Here is an 18,687-nt window from a genome sequence, read left to right as displayed (position 1 = left end):
ATACCTACAGCTCACGATATGTTAGTACAATCAGTAAGTTGCTTTTAAATCCAAGAATCTTGTTACTTGAAGTCAAAACATTTTCTCCAAGGTCTTGCAGTGAAAAATGTCTGCTAGGTAGACTAGTTTCTGCAGCCAATCTTCACCTTAAAAGCACTCAGCAAAATCTGGCCTACCATTTTCTTGAAGTCACTCCTGCAATTCACCATTCAGTTTAACCACCCTGCTGAGAACTCTTCCTCTGCTAAGCCACTGGCTTTCTGTATGTGGCAGGAGACTCGTGTGTCCTTTGAACAAATTTTCACAGCTTTTTAAACATTTTCAAGTGAACTGGTCATTGTTTAATAAAGTTAACCATCTTTGTAGCATCATCTGGAACTTTTTTCATTTCATCTCCAAGAGTTTTTGACATCAGCACCTCTCTGTGAAGAAAGTGTGTTGTGACAATGTCAGGATTTTCTTTTTTTTTACAAGAGAATTGGAACCTCTCATGGAGCCAGCCACTGGTGGCGCACCATCAGTACAGATGCTAACACAGTTCCTCCAAGACCGACCATTTGTTTCCAGATATGAGGACAAAACTCTAAATATACCTTGGCCTTTGCTTGTTTTGGGCAGCTCTTTGCAACAGAAAAAGTTTCCTTAAATTTCACCATAACTTACAAATCTTACAAATGCTGCAACATGACATTTATTGGTGAAATCTGTTGATTCAACAACCTGGTTAGAGAAGCTGCTGTTTTTCAGTTTATCACACAAAGAAAACGTCTTCAGCATCACGTGACATGTCATCAATACATCGAATGTTTGAGAGTGAAACCTTTTCAATTTCTTGGACTGCATCTTGTCCTAGCATTTTATCCACTATAATTTTACATGCTGGCATTAGGTTCTCACCAGCTGTAAAATGTATATATACATTTTATATATACATATTTACCCAGTATATACAAGTATACACAGTAAACTTTTCCTTTACTGGGTAATAAGTTCCTCTGAGTTGTGGCGCATCAAAATTCCTTCTTTAAAATGAAAATTACCCCTCCCAATTTTCTACTACACTGGTTTGTTCACTCTCATAAGACAGTTGTTGGCACACAAGGGGAAGTTGGGGGAGGTAATTTGGGAGGGAGTGGCTGACGTCATAGCCCAAGTTGGGTGAGTCCATTCAATGCTTGGAAAACGCACTTAATACTTCTCACCAGCCTACCGTCCTCCCCTGCTTGCAATACAGCACTCACCAATTATCACCAGTCTCTTCTATCTCATGTAAAAAAACTGAGAATGGACTTAGCCAAATAAACACGGCCCTACTGCATTACTGGGCTGAGAGACTTCTAACAAGATCGCTAACGGAGATGCTCAGTCACTGCTCACCACTGTGAGTGCTAGCATCGCTTGTCAAGCAAAGTTCAAAAACTAAGTTGTCTTTAAATCATGATCTCTCGCAGAACCCTGGTTGAGAAACCCTGGTGTAGAGGGTTGTCGTAGGTTATAACGTGACATCGATAGGATGCAGAGAAGGGCTGAGAAATGGAAGGCTGAGTTCAATTCAGAGAAATGTGGAGTGATACACTTTGGATGGTTGTACTTGAAGGCAGAATACTAACATTAATGGCAGGATTCTTAGCAGTGTGGAGGATCAGAGGTGATCTTGGGGTCCACATCTATAGATCCCCCAAAATTGCCAGGCACATTGAAAGAGAGTTTAAGAAGTATGTTGACTTTCATTATTGCAGGGAATTGTGTTCAAGAGCCGTGAGGTAATGTTGCAATTCTCTTGGTCCTGATTAGACTACTCTTAGAATATTGTGTTCAGTTCTGGTCGTCTCATTATAGGAAGGATCTGGAAGCTTTATAGAGGATGCAGAGATTAACCGGATGCTGCCTCCATTAGGGAGCGTGTCTTATGAGTAAATGTTGAGTGAATTTTCTCTTTGGTGTGACGAACGATGAGAGGTGACTGATAGAGATGGCAAATATAATAGTAACATTGAGTGAACAGCCAGACCCTTTTCTCAGGACAGTAATGGCTACATCGAGAAGGCATAATTTTAAGGTGATTGAAGAAAAGTATAAGGAGAATATCTGGAATAGGATTTTTACGGAGCGCAGTAAGTGCATGGAACTTACTGGTGGTAGAAGCAGATACGTTAGGGATATTTAAAAGACTATTAGATAGGCATATAAATGAAAGAAAATGAAGGGCGATGTGAGAGGAAAGGGTTAGATAGATCTTGAAGTAGGGTTAAAAGGCAGATACAGCATAATTGGCCATTTGTACTGTGTTGTACTTTTCTATGTTCTAGTTTCCCTCAGCCTAAATGAGCACTCCCAAATTGTTTCCTTAACATGACACCGACAATTCTATGAGCCACAAATCATGCTATTAACATGTTATAAATATGCATTACAAAATGTGCTTATGGTCATAAAAATATTAAAAGTTTTTAAAATTATTTTAATTTTTGTTAGATTGATAACATAACACAGACCATGGTTATTTAAACTCATTAGAAATTTAATTTGTTTAACTATGAATTGCATATTAGGTTGAATTACTGTTAAGCAACCTTAATTATAAACTGTAAGTATATTGTATTATTAAATATACAGTAGTTGTTTAATAACACACATAAATTAGACAAGACACAATAATACCATTACTTTTTTGGCGTATTTACTAATTACCGCTGCTTTGCTAAACTCACAGAAGGTAGAGTAATACTTTATAAAATGAAAATGAAGAAAATATAGTATAAAGGTAATTTTTTTCCAGAAGCAGAATGGCCAATACCACAATGTATTCAGTAGTGAATTGAATGAAAATAATATTCAGAATCAATGTTACTTCTGTGCATGATTCTCCTGCTACAACTTACGGTACTGTGCAAAAGTCTTAGGCACATATATATAGTTGGGTGCCTGTGACTTTTGAACAGCACTGTATTTGTCAACATGGAGCAGAGAGCAAGTTTGTAAATCTGGCTGGAGTGAAGGATGTTGGGAATGGTGAGGGTAAAGTGCCATGTGAGGGGTGTAGGGAAGGTAGCAGAGAAAGAGTGGCAGGGCGGGGTGGGGCGGCATGGGTATAGGTACTGTATAAAATGCGGCAATGTGAAAAGATGCCCAGTCTGTCAGAAAAGCTATGTTTCCAATCAATGATCAGGATGTTGAGGCAATACAGCTATATCCTTCTGTTTCTCCCTGTCACAATTTGCTGAACCACTCCCCACTATCTCTGGTGCTGAGCAGAATACAAGGTCATACAAAAGGAAAGTAACAATGTAGAATCTAGGTACAGAGAAATTGCTTTGTAGACAGATAATACGGTGTGAGGCTATGATGGGGTAGATTGAGGTCAAGAATCAATCTTATACAATAATGTTAACCTGCTAGGCTTTTGCATCCTCTTCCCCTTTGGGAGTGGGAGAAGAGAGAATATTCAGGGAGGGAGGGGTGGAGTCTTTAATTATGTAGACTAATTTTTCAAGGCAGTAAGAATTATAGACAGCACCAATGGAGGGGAAGCTGGTTTCTGGAATGTGCTGAGCTGTGCCCACAACTCTCCTGTTTCTTGCAGTCTTAGTTTGATACATTCAGATAGGATGCTCTCTGTGGTGCATCTATAAAAATTGGTGAGGGTCAACTGGGCTACAACATGTTTCCTCTGCCTTTTGGGCAAGTAAAGGTTTTGGTGCGCTTCCTTTGGCATGCTCTGTCCGTGGTTGAACCAGGATAAGGTATCAGTGATGTTTACACCTTGGAACTTGAAGCTTTCAATTATCTCCACCTCAGCACTGCTGATGTAAACAAGAGATGCCTGCGGACTAAGTTGGTCTTCATTCTCATGCTGGCTATCAAGACTATAGAAGTAGAGGCAAGGATCCAACAGCATTGGTGGGAGGAGAATGCTAAGAAGGTAGGAGTGCCAAACAAATATGTTTTACTGAGCTTGTACTTTTGGAGCACTGTGTATAAATTTGGTCTTCCTACTAATGGAAAAATGTTTATGCCTTGCAGTCAGCATGGATTTACCTGGTGTATTCCAGGTTGATAGTGTGGTTGTCTGGAGAAAGATCGAGTAAGAGGGACTATAGGTCAATTAATTCTCAATCTCTCCCTATTTACAAGAGTGCGTTTCTGAGGAGATTTAAACAGGAATGCCAAGAGGACTTACTATTCGTTATAAACCTCTACACTTTTCTACTTCAGAGTATAAATTCAAGACTAAGAATAACAGTTTCAGATTCTCTGAGAACTGGAGAAATATGGGTTTGAGGCAAGATGGCACAGGAACTGCTATAATTTGTAAGCAGGCTTCAAGGCCTTAAGACATCTGCTGTTTCATATGTTCTTACCCCTACCTTGAGTTTCTTATTGATTGTATTCAGGCTTTGGCTTCCAATGTACAGAGCAACAATTGTTAAGGAAACAACATATACCAGTGTTTGAGAAGAATGTGGTAACCTGCCTCAATGACTATCAACCAATAGCACTTACATCCACAGTGATGAAGTGTTTTGAGAGGCTGATGATGAAACATATCAACTCCTGCCTGAGAAGCAACTTGGATCTTCTCCAATTTTCCTACCAGATGCCATCTCATAATCTCTTCACTCAACCCTTTAACATCTTGACAGCAAAGATGCATACTCTTTATTGACGACAGTTTGGCAATCAATGTTACCATCTCCTCAAAACTAATCAATATGCTTCAAAGCCTTGGCCTCAATACCTCCTCGTGCCATTGGATCCTCAATTTTCTCACTTGCAGACCCCAGTCAGTTTGGATTGGCAACACCATCTCCTCCATAAACTCCATCAGCACAGGTGCACCACAAGGCTGTGTGCTTAGCTCCCTGCTCTATTCACTTTACACTTATGACTGTGTAGCTAAGCACAGCTCCAATGCCATTTTCAAGTTTGCTGATGACACCACTGTTGTAGGCCAAATAAAAGGTGGTGATGTATCAGCAAATAGGAGGGAGATTGAAACTCTGGCTGAGTGGTGCCACAACAACAATCTCTCACTCAGTGTCAGCAAGACCAAGGAGCTGATTATTGACCTCAGCAGGAGGAATCCTGAGGCCCATGAGCCTGTGTTCATTGAAGGATCAGAGGTAAAGAGGGTCATGGTGTTATAAAGTGTAATTATGAAGAATGCATGGCAGTGCTTCTATTTCCTTATAGTTAGTGAAACTTTGACAAACTTCTATAGATGTGTGGTGGAGAGTGTGTTGACTGGCTGCATCAGCCTTGTATAGAAATACCATTGCCCTTGAACAGAAATTCCTACAAAATGTGGTGGATGTTATGAGAATGCAGGGTGACTTGGACAGGTTGAGTGATTGGGCAAATGTATGGCAGATGTAGATTAATGTGGATAAATGTGAGGTTATCCACTTTGGTGGCAAGAACAGGAAGTCAGATTACTATCTAAGTGGAGTCAAGTTAGGAAAAGGGGAAGTACAACGAAACCTAGGTGTTCTTGTACATCAGTCAATGAAAGCAAGCATGTAGGTACAGCAGGCAGTGAAGAAAGCTAATGGCATGCTGACCTTTATAACAAGAGGAATTGAGTATAGGAGTAAAGAGGTCCTTCTGCAGCTGTACAGGGCCCTGGTGAGACCCCACCTGGAGTATTGTGTGCAGTTTTGGTTTCCAAGTTTGAGGAAGGACATTCTTGCTATTGAGGGAGTGCAGTGTAGGTTCACAAGGTTAATTCCCGGAATGGCGGGACTGCCGTATGTTGAAAGATTGGAGCGACTGGGCTTGCATACACTGGAATTTAGAAGGATGAGAGGGGATCTGATTGAAACATATAAGATTATTAAGGGATTGGACACACTGGAGGCAGGAAGCATGTTCCCTCTGATGGGTGAGTCTAGAACTAGAGGCCACAGTTTAAGAATAAGGGGTAGGCCATTTAGAACAGAGATGCGGAAAAACTTTTTCACCCAGAGTGTGGTGGATATGTGGAATGCTCTGCCCCAGAAGGCAGTGGAGGCCAAGTCTCTGGATGCATTCAAGAGAGAGTTAGATAGAGCTGTTATAGATAGCGGGGTCAAGGGATATGGGGAAAGGGCAGGAACGGGGTACTGATTGTGTATGATCAGCCATGATCACAGTGAATGGTGGTGCTGGCTAGAAGGGCTGAACGGCCTACTCCTGCACCTACTGTCTATTGTCTATTAATACAGCCCAGCCCATCACGGGTAAAGTCCTCCCCACCACTGAGCACATCTACACAGTGTTGTTGCAGGAAAGCAGCATCCATCATCAGAGACCTCCACCATCCAAGACATGCTCTCTTCGCACTGCTGCCATCAGGAAGAAGGTACAGGAGCCTCAGGTCTCACACCGCCAAGTTTAGGAAATGTTATTACCTTTCAACTATCAGGTTCTTGAACTGGAGGGGTTCAATCAACTTCACTTGCCCCATCTCTGAAATGTTCACTCAACCATTGGACTCACTTTCAAGGATTCTTCATCTAAAGTTTTTGATATTTATTGTTTATTTATTATTGTTTTGTTTTTGCACTCTGGTAGTCTTTATTACGGATTTATTACGTATGCCCGGAAGAAAATGGATCTTAGATTTGTATATGGTAATGTATACTGTATGTACTTTGACGATAAATTTATTTCAGATTTTGAACATTGATCATCAGCTTTCTGACTGTCAATGTCCCAGATCAGAGATCAGCTATTTCAGTGGAACTAGTCAATCTCTTGGTTTGAAGAGATCTATTGCTCAAAAGGATGTGCATGTATTCTTCAACTCAGGAAGGTGCTGCTTAGTGTATTGTCATAAGGTATCATTGAGGATTGCAATAAGTTTATCATACATTTAATAAAGTTGGTTTTAGTCTATTTTGCAGCATTTTCTACTTGTAAGTATACTATGAATAAGGTAAAGTTAGACTCTTGTTTTGGACTTTTGTTTCCTGAATACACAATTCTAGCAAAGATGCTCACTGAAGCATGAAGTACTTGCATTCTCGACTGTCATATTTCTGATGGGAAATGTAAATGGGCACAAATGTTTGCATTTACGTTGCATTGCATTACATTGCAAGAACCACATAAGCAATCTGAAAATTATTTTCTCATCAACAGCTGTTCATTCAGTATTATGCTTGAAGATGGTAGGTTTTTCAAATTCACATTTCATTTGTTAGGAGTATTGAAACAGGAAATTGCCTATGGCATTATTGTTAACACAGTTTATTTCAGTTTGGATTCTTTTTAACAGATGCAAATCACTTGTAATATAATAATTTATTTTGCATAAAGTATACCTCAACTTATCTACTTCATGAGACAATCATAAGATCTGATCATTGTGACTGTGCAAGATGAGCTATTTAAAAATGATGACTTAAGTTAATGAGCGTTCCTGTTTATGAATATTTTTTTCAGGCATCCATTGCTTCCTGTAGATCATAGGCATTTGTCTGTGTGTTAAGTTTACTGTAGCAATTGCAAACAATAAATTTAAGATTTATAGCAATTTATTATAAATGAAGTTTAAGGCCATTTATCCTATTACAGATAATTACAGTCTAGCTGGATCCCAATTGACAAAAAAATACTGACAATACAAATGAATGCTTCTACTCAGGTCATGTTGTATCCATGCAAATGTTTTTGGTATAGGCTTATATATCATGATAACCTGTAGTCTGGTGTAGGCATACTCGAATTTGTGATATCAGTTTGAGGATTCATGACTCCCATTTGACATTTTATTGCCAATCAGTAGGGTGAACAATGCCTGAGATACTGGAACTACTGTGTTGATAAGCTTCTTCACATTTAAGTTTCAGTTTATATTTATCAGATAAAATTTCTTTTAATTTAAATAAAATCACTGTTTGAAAGTGAATTTTACCTTTAGTAAATTTCTTCACACTATACAGGAACTTAAAAAATTACGATGAATTATTCAGGAGGAACGATTTGCATTCCACAGCCCACATACTGAATTATACAACTTCAGTTGAAGTCTTTTTGAATTTACAGACTGTCCTCTAACTGAATTATCTGATTTAATCAGTGTAGAACTGTCCACTTTATTTCTTTTTAACTTCACAGTAGACAAAAATCGTTAAGCAGAAGTAAGTCCTACTGATATAATCGGATTAAGTCTAAATAATGGAAAATGTATCTCATTTTTCCATTGTATTAGTGGTTCTTAAAGAGCTGTATAACACAAATATGTCAAGAAAATTTTGTAGAGAATGTTCTGACACTGTGAGTGAGAGGTAAAAAGAACTGCAGTAACTCTCATAGCCTGTGTGGTCACTGATAATAAACTGCACTCGGTGGCCACTTTATTTGGTACACCTGCTCTTTAATGCAAATCTCTGATCAACCAATCATGTGGTAACAACTCGGTGCATTAAAGCATGCAGACATAGTCAAGTGGTTCAATTATTGTTCAGACCATACATCAGAATGGGCAAGAAATGTGTTCTGATGGACCTTGACCGTGGAATGGTTGTTGGTGCCAGACGAGGTGCCGTGACTATCTCATAAAATGCTAATCTGCCGGGATCTTCATGCACTGTAATCTTTAGAGTGTGTAGAGAATGGTGCAGAGAAACAAGAAACAATAGGCGGCAGTTCTGTGGGAAAAACACCTCATTAACAAGAAAAGTCAGAAGAGAATGGTTCAAGCTGACAACAAAGCAACGGTAACTCAAATAACCATTGTTACAGCAGTGGTGTGCAGAAGATTATCACTGAATGCACAACACGTCGAACCTTGAAGTGGATGGGCTACAGCAGAAGATCACGGACATAGACTCAGAGGTCACTTTATTAGGTACAGGAGGTTCCTAATAAAGTGGCCACTGTGTGTATACTTATATCATACTTTTTATGAAGCGGAGTTTTCTAAATTGCTCATGAGTTATAGTAGAAATGCAGACATTTTAAATGAAAACATGGCAGCTGGCTTTGCCCAGAGTAAAGAAAATGATGGCAGTGTGATAGAGGAGGTATGTTAGAACAGGATGGAAAGATTGGGGTGTTGGGCATTGGTGTCAAGATGTCAGCTGGGGGGGGGGGTGAGTTCAAAATTTGCAGTATGAGTTGGTAAATGTGTAACACACGCAAAATGCTGTAGGAACTTGGCAGGCCATGCAGCATCTAAGGAAAAAAAGCACAGTCGACCTTTTGGGACAAAACCCTTCAGCAGGACTGTGCTTTTATCCATAGAAGCTGCCTGGCCTGCTGAGTTCCTCCAGCATTTTGTGTGTTGCTCGGATTTCTGGCATCTGCAGATTTTCTCTTGTTTGGAAAATGTGTAAAATAGGATTGAAAATATGTAAATAGTGTTGAAAATGGCAGGTGCGATTTAGTAGTATAAGGAGAAGTGATGGCATCATTGATTGGTATTCAAATTGCACAAGATGAAATTAATAACATTGAAAGAAAAATGAAACAGATTATTGAAATTTCTATCAATTCATGAAACAATAACCAGGCCAATCAGTGTCTGTGTAGGGAATAATCAGGTGGATTTAGCTCTGAATGGTTTTGGCATCTGAAACTTTCACTTGGCCACATGTTTGCTGGCTGACTGTTTTTAATGTTAACTTGCTTACAATAAACATATCCAGTCAATACAGAGTAGCAGATAATATGGCCAACAGAATGTAAAATGGAAAACTACAGCAGAATCTAAGTCAGAGGAAGTCATCAATAAATTGTACTTTTCTCTGATCAAACCCTAAATAGAATTCTGTCTTTTGTTTGAAGTAAGTAGGGAAGGTATTCAATTGATGGAGAAGTTTAGAAAATCTAACTATCAGATATATCTCTCTGGCAAAAGGTCTGGAATGATTCAAAAATACAGTAAAACTTAGTCTCTGTGAGCCTGGAATGGAAATGTTTGGGATAATTAGAATCAGTTTTTATATCACTGACATATATTGCGAAATTTGTTATTCTGTGGCATCAGTACCGTGCAATATATAAAACATTACAAAGTTGCAATAAAAGCTATATTAAAAATAAATAGCGCAAAAAGCAAAATAGTGAGACAGGGTTCGTGTACTGTTCAGAAACCTGATGGCAGGCAGGGAAGAAGCTGTTCCTGAAAAGTTGAATGTGTGTCTTCCAGATCTTGTTCATCCTCGCTGATGATAGTAATGAGAAGAGGGCGTGTCTTGGATGGTGAGGTCCTCAATGATGGATGCATTCCCTCCTTAAAAATGTCCTCAGTTGTGTGGAAGTTCTTCCTTGTTACCATCTAAGATTCTGCCAGCAATAAGTGTGTCATTGGGAATTTATAGATGATGTTTGAGCTATGCTTAGCCACACCTTTTAGAGGGAATGAAAGCACCTTAGGGTATAGGAATGTAAAAACTGGATTTAGGTTAACCACAAAATAGGCAGGTCAGGAACTTCTTAACTGAAAATCGTCATTATGAGAAAAAAACTTGGGAGAGGAGTGGAATCGCAAAGCACAGAATATTAAAAAATAGACTACAAAGGGAAGAATGAGAATCTTTACACATATAAAAGAATTAAAATAGGTTGAATGGCCTTCTGAGTCTTAATTATTTTGTATATAGGGGCATCTTATTCTTAATTGGGAATGAGCAAGCAAGTGAAATTAGACTGCATCATTTAATTGAGAAGCAAAACATTGGCACAGAATGAGGAGCCAAAAATTTGCTTGTATTGTAGCACTCTGTGATCAAAAACAATTTAGCATAATTTTTAAGGAAGCAGATGCATAACATTTTGTCTGCATCTGTGTCTGCACAAAGACCGTTTTAATTCAATCTGGAGTACTGAATAGTCGTGTAGCTTTTGACTAACCACTAAGTTAATCAACTAGGAAATTAATTGAAACTGTGACGAAAATTATTTGGCTTAGCAGATGAAGAGGAAATGATTATTATGTTATATTTATAGGTGGAAGAACGCTTGTCATATGTTGTCAACCAGTGCAACTAAAGTAGATAGTGTTTAATTATATATTTTTAACCAGCAGCTTCATCTCATTTGCAATTGTTTATGACTAGAGCATGCAGTCATAAAATATTTTTTCTGTGATTCAAGGTTCCTTCTGTCTTGAGTTTATTCTTCTAGGTTGAGTTCAGTTAATGAGAAAGATAAAATTGTCTTTCCTGGACACTGAAATTCCCTCTTCTTTTGAAAAGACATCCATTGGCGTTTTACACAAGGTAGATCTGACAGAATAATAGTTTTGCTAAACACACTGTTGACCAGAATGCCAACTCAATGAATAAAACATTAAAATAAGGCTTTCTTTCAGTTTTTAAAAACTGACTCGAATGCTAAATGTAAGTAACAATAACCCCATTTTGCTGCATATTTCACTTTGAGTGAACAAAGAGATATTTTAATGTCTTGTTGCCATGAGGTGACCCAATGCTGATATTGATCTGCAGTCTGTTTTTTTTGGACACCACCTTATCTGTAGTCTGAAAAGTAAAGTAGTGAATATCATATCCATAGATGATCTTTGTTGCTGTCTCAAGGTTTTCTTATTGCTTTTATTTAAAATAAATGGTAATTCTTACACAAAGCTTGCCACTTTGGAAATGCAAGAAAAAAAGGAGGAAAGTAATTAATGGCACTTTTTCTCATTCCTGTCATTAAAGTTGTTACTTTAATGTTTTCCATAAATCAGTCAGAATAATTCTTGCATTACCACTGCTGTAAAGTATATCTAACATTGACATTTTACCAAATGTTCAGCTTAGTCCAATCGGCATGAGCAGTATTAACACGCACAAGTTGCTTGTCTTAAATTTTAGAGATCTGTTAACCACATGTTAAAATAAGTTTGCAGCTTCCATGACAACAATGCTCTGTTTGTTGTTAAGAGACCCACAGCTGTTGTTTCAGTTTTGCATGTAAAATAATGTACATTCATATTCCAACTAATGGTTGCTTTGAAGTTGTTTTTGTGTGATAAAAGACTCTCAATCCTATCTGAAAACAGAACTCAATTCTAACGTTGTAATAAAATTATCCTGTCTGATTTCTGCAGGTCCCATATTAATGTTTGCTTTCCCGAAGGCCTTAAGAAAATAGCAATTTTGTCAAAAAAGAGTTACATTTCAGGGAATCTGTGTTGTAGGAAAAGTTGATTGATTTTGTACATCTTAGAGGAACTGCATAGATAAGAAACTTCGAAGTATCTTCCATGACCTAGTTGATAATGGCAAGAGAACTAGAGAGTTCTCTTGCGAATTCTCAATGTCAAACCATATTCTGATAGAAGATGATAAGAGATTCTCTTGTCACCATAACCTGAAGCTGAGTTAACACTCACTCTAAATTTGCACACAACTTATTAGCAATGTCAATGAAGCAAAGTACTGACACCAAAGCAATTTTGTAAGTACCTGTAAAAATTGTGTGAGTATGTTACTTCTCCACCTCTACTATGAACAATAGCAAAACAGTGCATCAGCTACAAATACCAGCTTTATGGTAAACAAATGAGCAACCTGGAATTTGAATTTATTTTAAAATAACTTGATGATGGCACAAGATCTCTTCAAATCATTCTGATGTAATGAGAAGCAAATATAAAGTATAAATTTTTATCTTTAAAGATAATTTGCACATGAAAAATATTGAATAAATAAAATAAGGATGATTATTTATTGCGAGAGAAATGCCAGTACACTGAAATGGGTTTGTGCAAGGTGCTGGGGTTCAGTATTTCATCCAAAAGGCAGCCTGAAATCTCAGTTTAAATTATGTCCACTGGACATTGAGCTCATGGTATTTTGCTTCTGAAATGGATGTTCTGTTAATGAGCTAAGGCCAACATGTAAATGCCATGTAATATGAAAAAGGTTTATACCTTCACCCCCATTGTCATAAATGAGGTTCAGAGTCAGCAATTTTTATGCTTAATTAACACTTGTATTTTAAAAAATGAATATGATAGTTGGAGAAAATATTGTTTGGTATAACAATTATGCTACTGTGTAAAATTCGCAAACTGGACTTTAAAATTTTGTTTTAGAAATTTTTGATCATATTTTCTTTTAGCCTTCTGTTGCATCATGGTTTAATCAAAGCAAGTAGGCAGTTGTTAATTCACCTGGGTAATCATGCTTGTTGACTGGAGGTTTAACAATAGTGACATTGTAGACAAAACCTATTCCATTTTCTCCAAATTCCTACACACATGCACTTTTCAACAGGACTCACTAGATTGTGATCATGAGGAAGAGGTTTTACTGATAACCCCCAACTCAAAAACAGTGAAGTTAATTGTAGAGCCTCCTCTATCACCTGCATGAGATCTGTATTTTGAACATGGAATATTTCTAATTTATGTCATGATATTTGATGCATCATGCTGTCTGTTCCAATGGATGAGCTTCTGCTTGACAAACTATGCTGATATTCAAAGACCTATTAGCTACAATGAATATAAAATATAAAATGCTTTATTTTCTTCTGTTCTGTCTCTTTACCTGATTACTTCTGTGAGCATGAGGTGGTAAAAGCATCAGTGAAATAACATGTGATTACACTGTGATTCCTAAAATGGTTTCCCCACAGTTCCCAGTGAGCTAAGTGTATAGCTCTGGCCAGTCAAAGTTGGTTTCATGTGGAAAGGAAATTAAAAATAGAATGCAACTTACCTCGGGCTGTCTTTGATGTTTTATTTTGGAGTTTAATTTCATCAAGTTCATAACTAGATTTCTGAGGAAAATGAAAAATAACTAAAAATAAAGATCTTCTGAATTTAAAGAGTTTTCTTCTTATGGGCTCAAACACACACTGCTTTGATCGTTCTTGAAATGGCAACATCTCAGATTTTCTCATTGCCGTTTATTTTACCATATAAATTGTCTAGTCATTCTGTCTGTCTGAAGGTGGATAACTTCAACGCACTTCTTTTGAACCTTTCATTTGTTGTCCATTGTAGTTGCCCTTTTGACCAGAACTCCAGATAAAAATCAGACATTTGTGAAATGGTCAGAATATCGGAAATGATACTGGAAGAGGGTCAGCCTGACAATTACCTGCTGAAGGAGTTAATTTATTTGTGGTCAGACATGAGATGCTTTGTTCATGACAAGTCACCATATGCAGTACAGGAGGGTAATCCCAAGGACTGTTTTATTTATTTTAGAGGAGGATGCAGATATCATTTTACTTGGTATCATTGTGAAATCCCATAAAGGACTGGGCATAGCCTGTTGTTTTGTCAGAATGAAAACCCCTTTGTACATTGTTTCAAAATAAAATTGCATGGATAGAAATAGAACAGGGCAGCCTAGAACAAGGTTACAATGGTAGTTGCTCAGTCCAATAACATCACACACAATAAATTCGTTTGTGAATGTTGGAGAAAATCTCCTCCCTGTTTGTCAGCAATCCAAAATTCTCATTTTCTTGCATTGCACAACAGAAATTCGGCCTTTCATCAATTCCGTTATGGTTATTGGACTTACTGAGTATGCCCAGAAGAAAAAGAATCTCAAGCTTGTATATGATGACATATATGTCATTTGATAATTAACGTTGAACTTCAAAATATGTTAACAGTTATGGGATAGACTGTTGACTTATTTTCAAGTCAGGTACAAAACTGATCAAAGTTAGACACTTTAAATTCGGTGCAGGTTTCTGTTGCTAGCCACGGAAGCACTCACCTCAAGCAGGTAGAAATATTACTTTGAATATATTTTTGAAGTCAGGAACTTTCCAGGCTATTTTTCCAGTGCAGAACATCCATCCATCTGATATATTTGTCTGGATTTGTGCTTATGAATGTAGCCCTCACAGTTAAAATCCTCACTTAAAATCAAAACCCACCCAACCACCATTTTCAACACTACTTGTGTGGCACTGTGGAGGCACTGAACTTTTTCAGCTGCTTGAACTGGTGAACAGCTCTAAATGTGTAGGCAACATGCCACACAAATTCAAGTGAGGTTCAACAGTGAAAATGGTTCAGTCCTATGCATGGACCTGAAGACTTCAGATTTGACCCCTTTATAATGTCATGCAAAATGACAAGGGATATAGGCAGGATTGCTCCTCAGGTCAGACTTCAGTCTTCCATATCCGGCTGGCTGTAAACCATTTTGGCTGGGATGAAAAAACATAACCAAAATCAATCAGATTGAATTGGATTTTTCTGTAAGAGTTTTATATTAGTTTGATGTGTTTATATTCGAGGCAGAAAATACTTTGATATCAGGCTTCAATATCTAAGTATTGAAGGATAAGAAAACCATAAGTATTTCTAGTTTAACCTCAGGAGAAAGGCAACAAAGAGCAAGAATGTTTCATTACTTTTTTCATGTATTTATGGCAATACACAGTAAAACAATCTGCAGTAAAATATAATTTTAGCTGTAATAAACAGGTCCAAAGTGAACTTTTTAAAAATGAATTAACTTTTCTGCATTTTAAAGAGTTGTGCATGTGAAACAATGTTGCGGTGCAGCTGTATAGCACCGTGTCTCCTAACATTTGCTGTCATCATTTTCATGGCATTGCCCCGTCAATCGTGTGAAGCTACTGATGGAAAGAGATGTAAGGTTTCACATACCAATCCATCAAGCAGACATTCTTATAATTATGTAGATTAAATGTATATGCATCATGCAATTTCTGATAGTCATTTGTGGAATATTACATATTTATTCCATGGTAATGATTTTGGAGTCAATTTTCTTTATATTTGAATATCATTCTGGGTATAGGTGCACCTACAGTTGGCCTGTGAATTAGAACAGCACAAAATTAAACCCCAAACATTAAAACATGAATATTCTAACTACCAACAAAACATAGCTATCTGATCTTCACACTCTGTGAGAAATAGATTAAGCTTTCCTCTAATGGTTTATGGTATCATCTGAGTTCCTTGATTAAATCATTCTATTATGTAATTTGTCTGACAGCCATTATTTTGTTGAAATAATCTATATGTTCACTGACTATTTCTTTTGAAAAATATATTTTAAATGCTGAGAAATGGAACATTAAACCAAGATACCAGAAGAACTGATTGCTCTTCATTGAATAGTGTCATGAGATTTTTTATGTCCACTCAGGCAGGGAAATGAGGGCTCGTTTTACATTCAAAGGACAGCGTTTCCAACAATGTTGTACTTGTTTACTAGTGCACTGGGCTACAAGTTCAGGACAGTAATGCAATTCAAACTCACATGTTTTGATTTGGAAAGGAGAGGGTTACTGAAGATTTAACCTGATATTTAAGTGATATAGTTTGAGGGACACCAAAATGCTTTTTCCTAAGATACTGGATCCATAATCTTTGAGGATACTTAAGAATGCCAAACTTACAGAAGTTTGTTTAAAGGCCATGGCAACACACTGGGAAGTATTTTATTCTGATTGTTTCTTTTAACTTTGAGGTTTTCCTTTCCTTCGGCAGAATTCACAATCTCAAGTTTCTTTGTCTGAGTTGTTCTCCACTTTCCCCACAATGCTACTATCACGGAGTTGCTTCAAATGATCTATTTCTGGTCTTAGGAGCAAGGTGGACAGATGCTAGACATGTTGGAAACCAGCACATTGGAGATGACATTCCTTGGTTTGAATGTTTCCCAATACACTTAACTTGCCTTTACTGGGACAAAATTAGCAGGAGAAACAATACCATAGGTATAGCACACGAATGCCTGATTAATTATAATGTTAGATTTATTTTCAGGAGCATCTTAGTTACTACATGTGTGGTATGGAAGGCTACTGCATGTTATCACAATAAACTCCAAAGGCTTTTAAACTGTATCAGCTCCATCATGGGCACTAGCCTCCAATATTATCCAGGACATCTTCAAGGAGCAATGCCTCAAAAAGGCAGTGTCCATCATTAAGGACCCCCATTATCCAGGGCATGCCCTTTTCTCACTGTTACCATTAGGAAGGAGATACAGAAGCCTGAAGGCACACACTCAATGATTCAGGAACAGCTTCTTCCTCTCTGCCATTGATTCCTGAATGGACATTGAACCCATACCTCCTCCCATAGATGCTGTCTGGCCTGCTGAGTTCTGCCAGCATTTTGTGTTTTTAACTCTACTTCACTACTTTTTTTATTTTTGTTTTTGGCCTTCCTGTATAATTTAACAATTTAATATATATATTCTTACTGCAATTCACTTTTTTCTATTATTATGTATTGCTTTGTATTGCTGCCGTAAAGACAAAAAATTTCAGGACATATGTCGGTGATATTAAACTGGATTCTGATTCTGGTTATTGCTTTAATAATGATCATCAAAGATAGCTTAGTAACATAATTTACACCCAGCAAAACTTGATTATCTCAACCTACTACCATAATGCCCAGAAACAGAACTACAACTACTAGAATCAATTTATCTTTATGAGGGCTTAAAGTACTCATCTCCCATGTCTCTGGTGAAGGCCAGAATTACCATTTGTTGGAAAATGGCTGTTTTTTTTATATATCTGTGAATGTAGTTGAAATGAGGCTTCAAGATGGCAATTGTAAAATTTTGAGATGAGTTTCAGAGTCTTACTATTTATGTTCTGAATTTGCAGATCATGAAGATAAGGAATATGCTTCTGACCGGCACTACAGAGTCTGGATAGGAGTCAGCCATCTTGCAACAGCAGTGGTTTATTTTCAAAGCGGGCTTTACATTAATAGTATTAAAATTCAAGGTTATGTGATTGGTATGTCACAATATTCTTACATTACTAGAATGACTTATTCTTTGACAATGGTCAGTTGTCCTCTTATGGAATATGTAACATCATAGATTCCATTAAAGGGATGCTCAGCTGGGAAATTCATTTTTTCTTTGAGAATTCATTTCTTATTCTCATTATTTAGAATTCAGAAGAATGAAGGGTGACCTCATTGAAACCTATCAAATGATGAAAGGCCTTCATGGAGAGGATGTTTCCTATGATGGGAGAGTCTAAGATCAGAGAATACCGCCTCAGAATAGGGCAGTGCTCTTTTAGAACAGAGATGAGGAGAAATTTCTTTAGCCAGAGCGGTAAATCTGTTGAATTCTTTGCCGTAGGCAGCTGTAGAGGCCAGGTCTTTATGTATATTTAAGGTAGAAGTTGATAAATTCTTAATTGGTCAGGGCATGAAGGGATACAGGGTGGGGGGTTGGGGGGGGCAGAATGCAGGAGACTGGGGCTGAGAGGGAAAATAGATCAGCCATGATTAAATAGCAGAGCAGACCGGGTGGGACAAATGGCTTATTTCTACTTCTATATCTTATGGTCTTACTTGGCAAGATTGGAAGAGAAAGTTACATCTTCAGGCTCACTTTGATTTAATGGACTGAGACTATGTGGAATGATCAAGTGGTAGGAAAGTCCAGGACTATGTTCACTTTAGTGTAAACTCAAGGCTACTTTAAATCTACTATTGGCCCTCAGAGCTGGATAGCATTCTTCTATTATATTGACCTCTGGAGATTTATGTCAGGAATAAGTGACAGTGGCCGGGCCTCCGGCACAGAGGACGGCCCTGTAGCTCAGAAGGGTAGGGATAGAAGAAATAGGACCATAGTAATAGGGGACTCGATAGTCAGGGGTTCAGACAGGCGGTTCTGTGGAGGTGATCGGGAGTCCCGGATGGTAATTTGCCTCCCTGGTGCCAGGGTTCGGGACATTTCTGATCGCGTCCAAGATATCCTG

At 37.8% G+C, this 18,687-nt stretch overlaps 1 protein-coding gene across 2 annotated transcripts in view; it reads left to right on the top strand.

Moving 5' to 3' along the window:
* Window positions 1-17,823, top strand: part of bub3 (BUB3 mitotic checkpoint protein) — a 54,798-nt gene extending 36,975 nt beyond the window's left edge. Inside the window, exons 8-9 of one of the 2 annotated variants that reach the window (XM_059947754.1) lie at window positions 3,799-3,922; window positions 17,569-17,823. In XM_059947754.1, the coding sequence (XP_059803737.1) occupies window positions 3,799-3,922; window positions 17,569-17,619 (175 nt within the window). In that variant the 3' untranslated portion in view covers window positions 17,620-17,823. The remainder of the gene's footprint in view (window positions 1-3,798; window positions 3,923-17,568) is intronic. The other variant, XM_059947755.1, reaches the window with a different exon arrangement.
* Window positions 17,824-18,687: the final 864 nt, after the last annotated feature.

The sequence above is a fragment of the Hypanus sabinus genome, chromosome 22 (genome assembly GCF_030144855.1).
Source record: "Hypanus sabinus isolate sHypSab1 chromosome 22, sHypSab1.hap1, whole genome shotgun sequence".
Classification (NCBI taxonomy): domain Eukaryota; kingdom Metazoa; phylum Chordata; class Chondrichthyes; order Myliobatiformes; family Dasyatidae; genus Hypanus; species Hypanus sabinus.
Note: the sequence above shows the minus strand (reverse complement) of the source record. Positions and strands in the feature narration are given on the sequence as shown.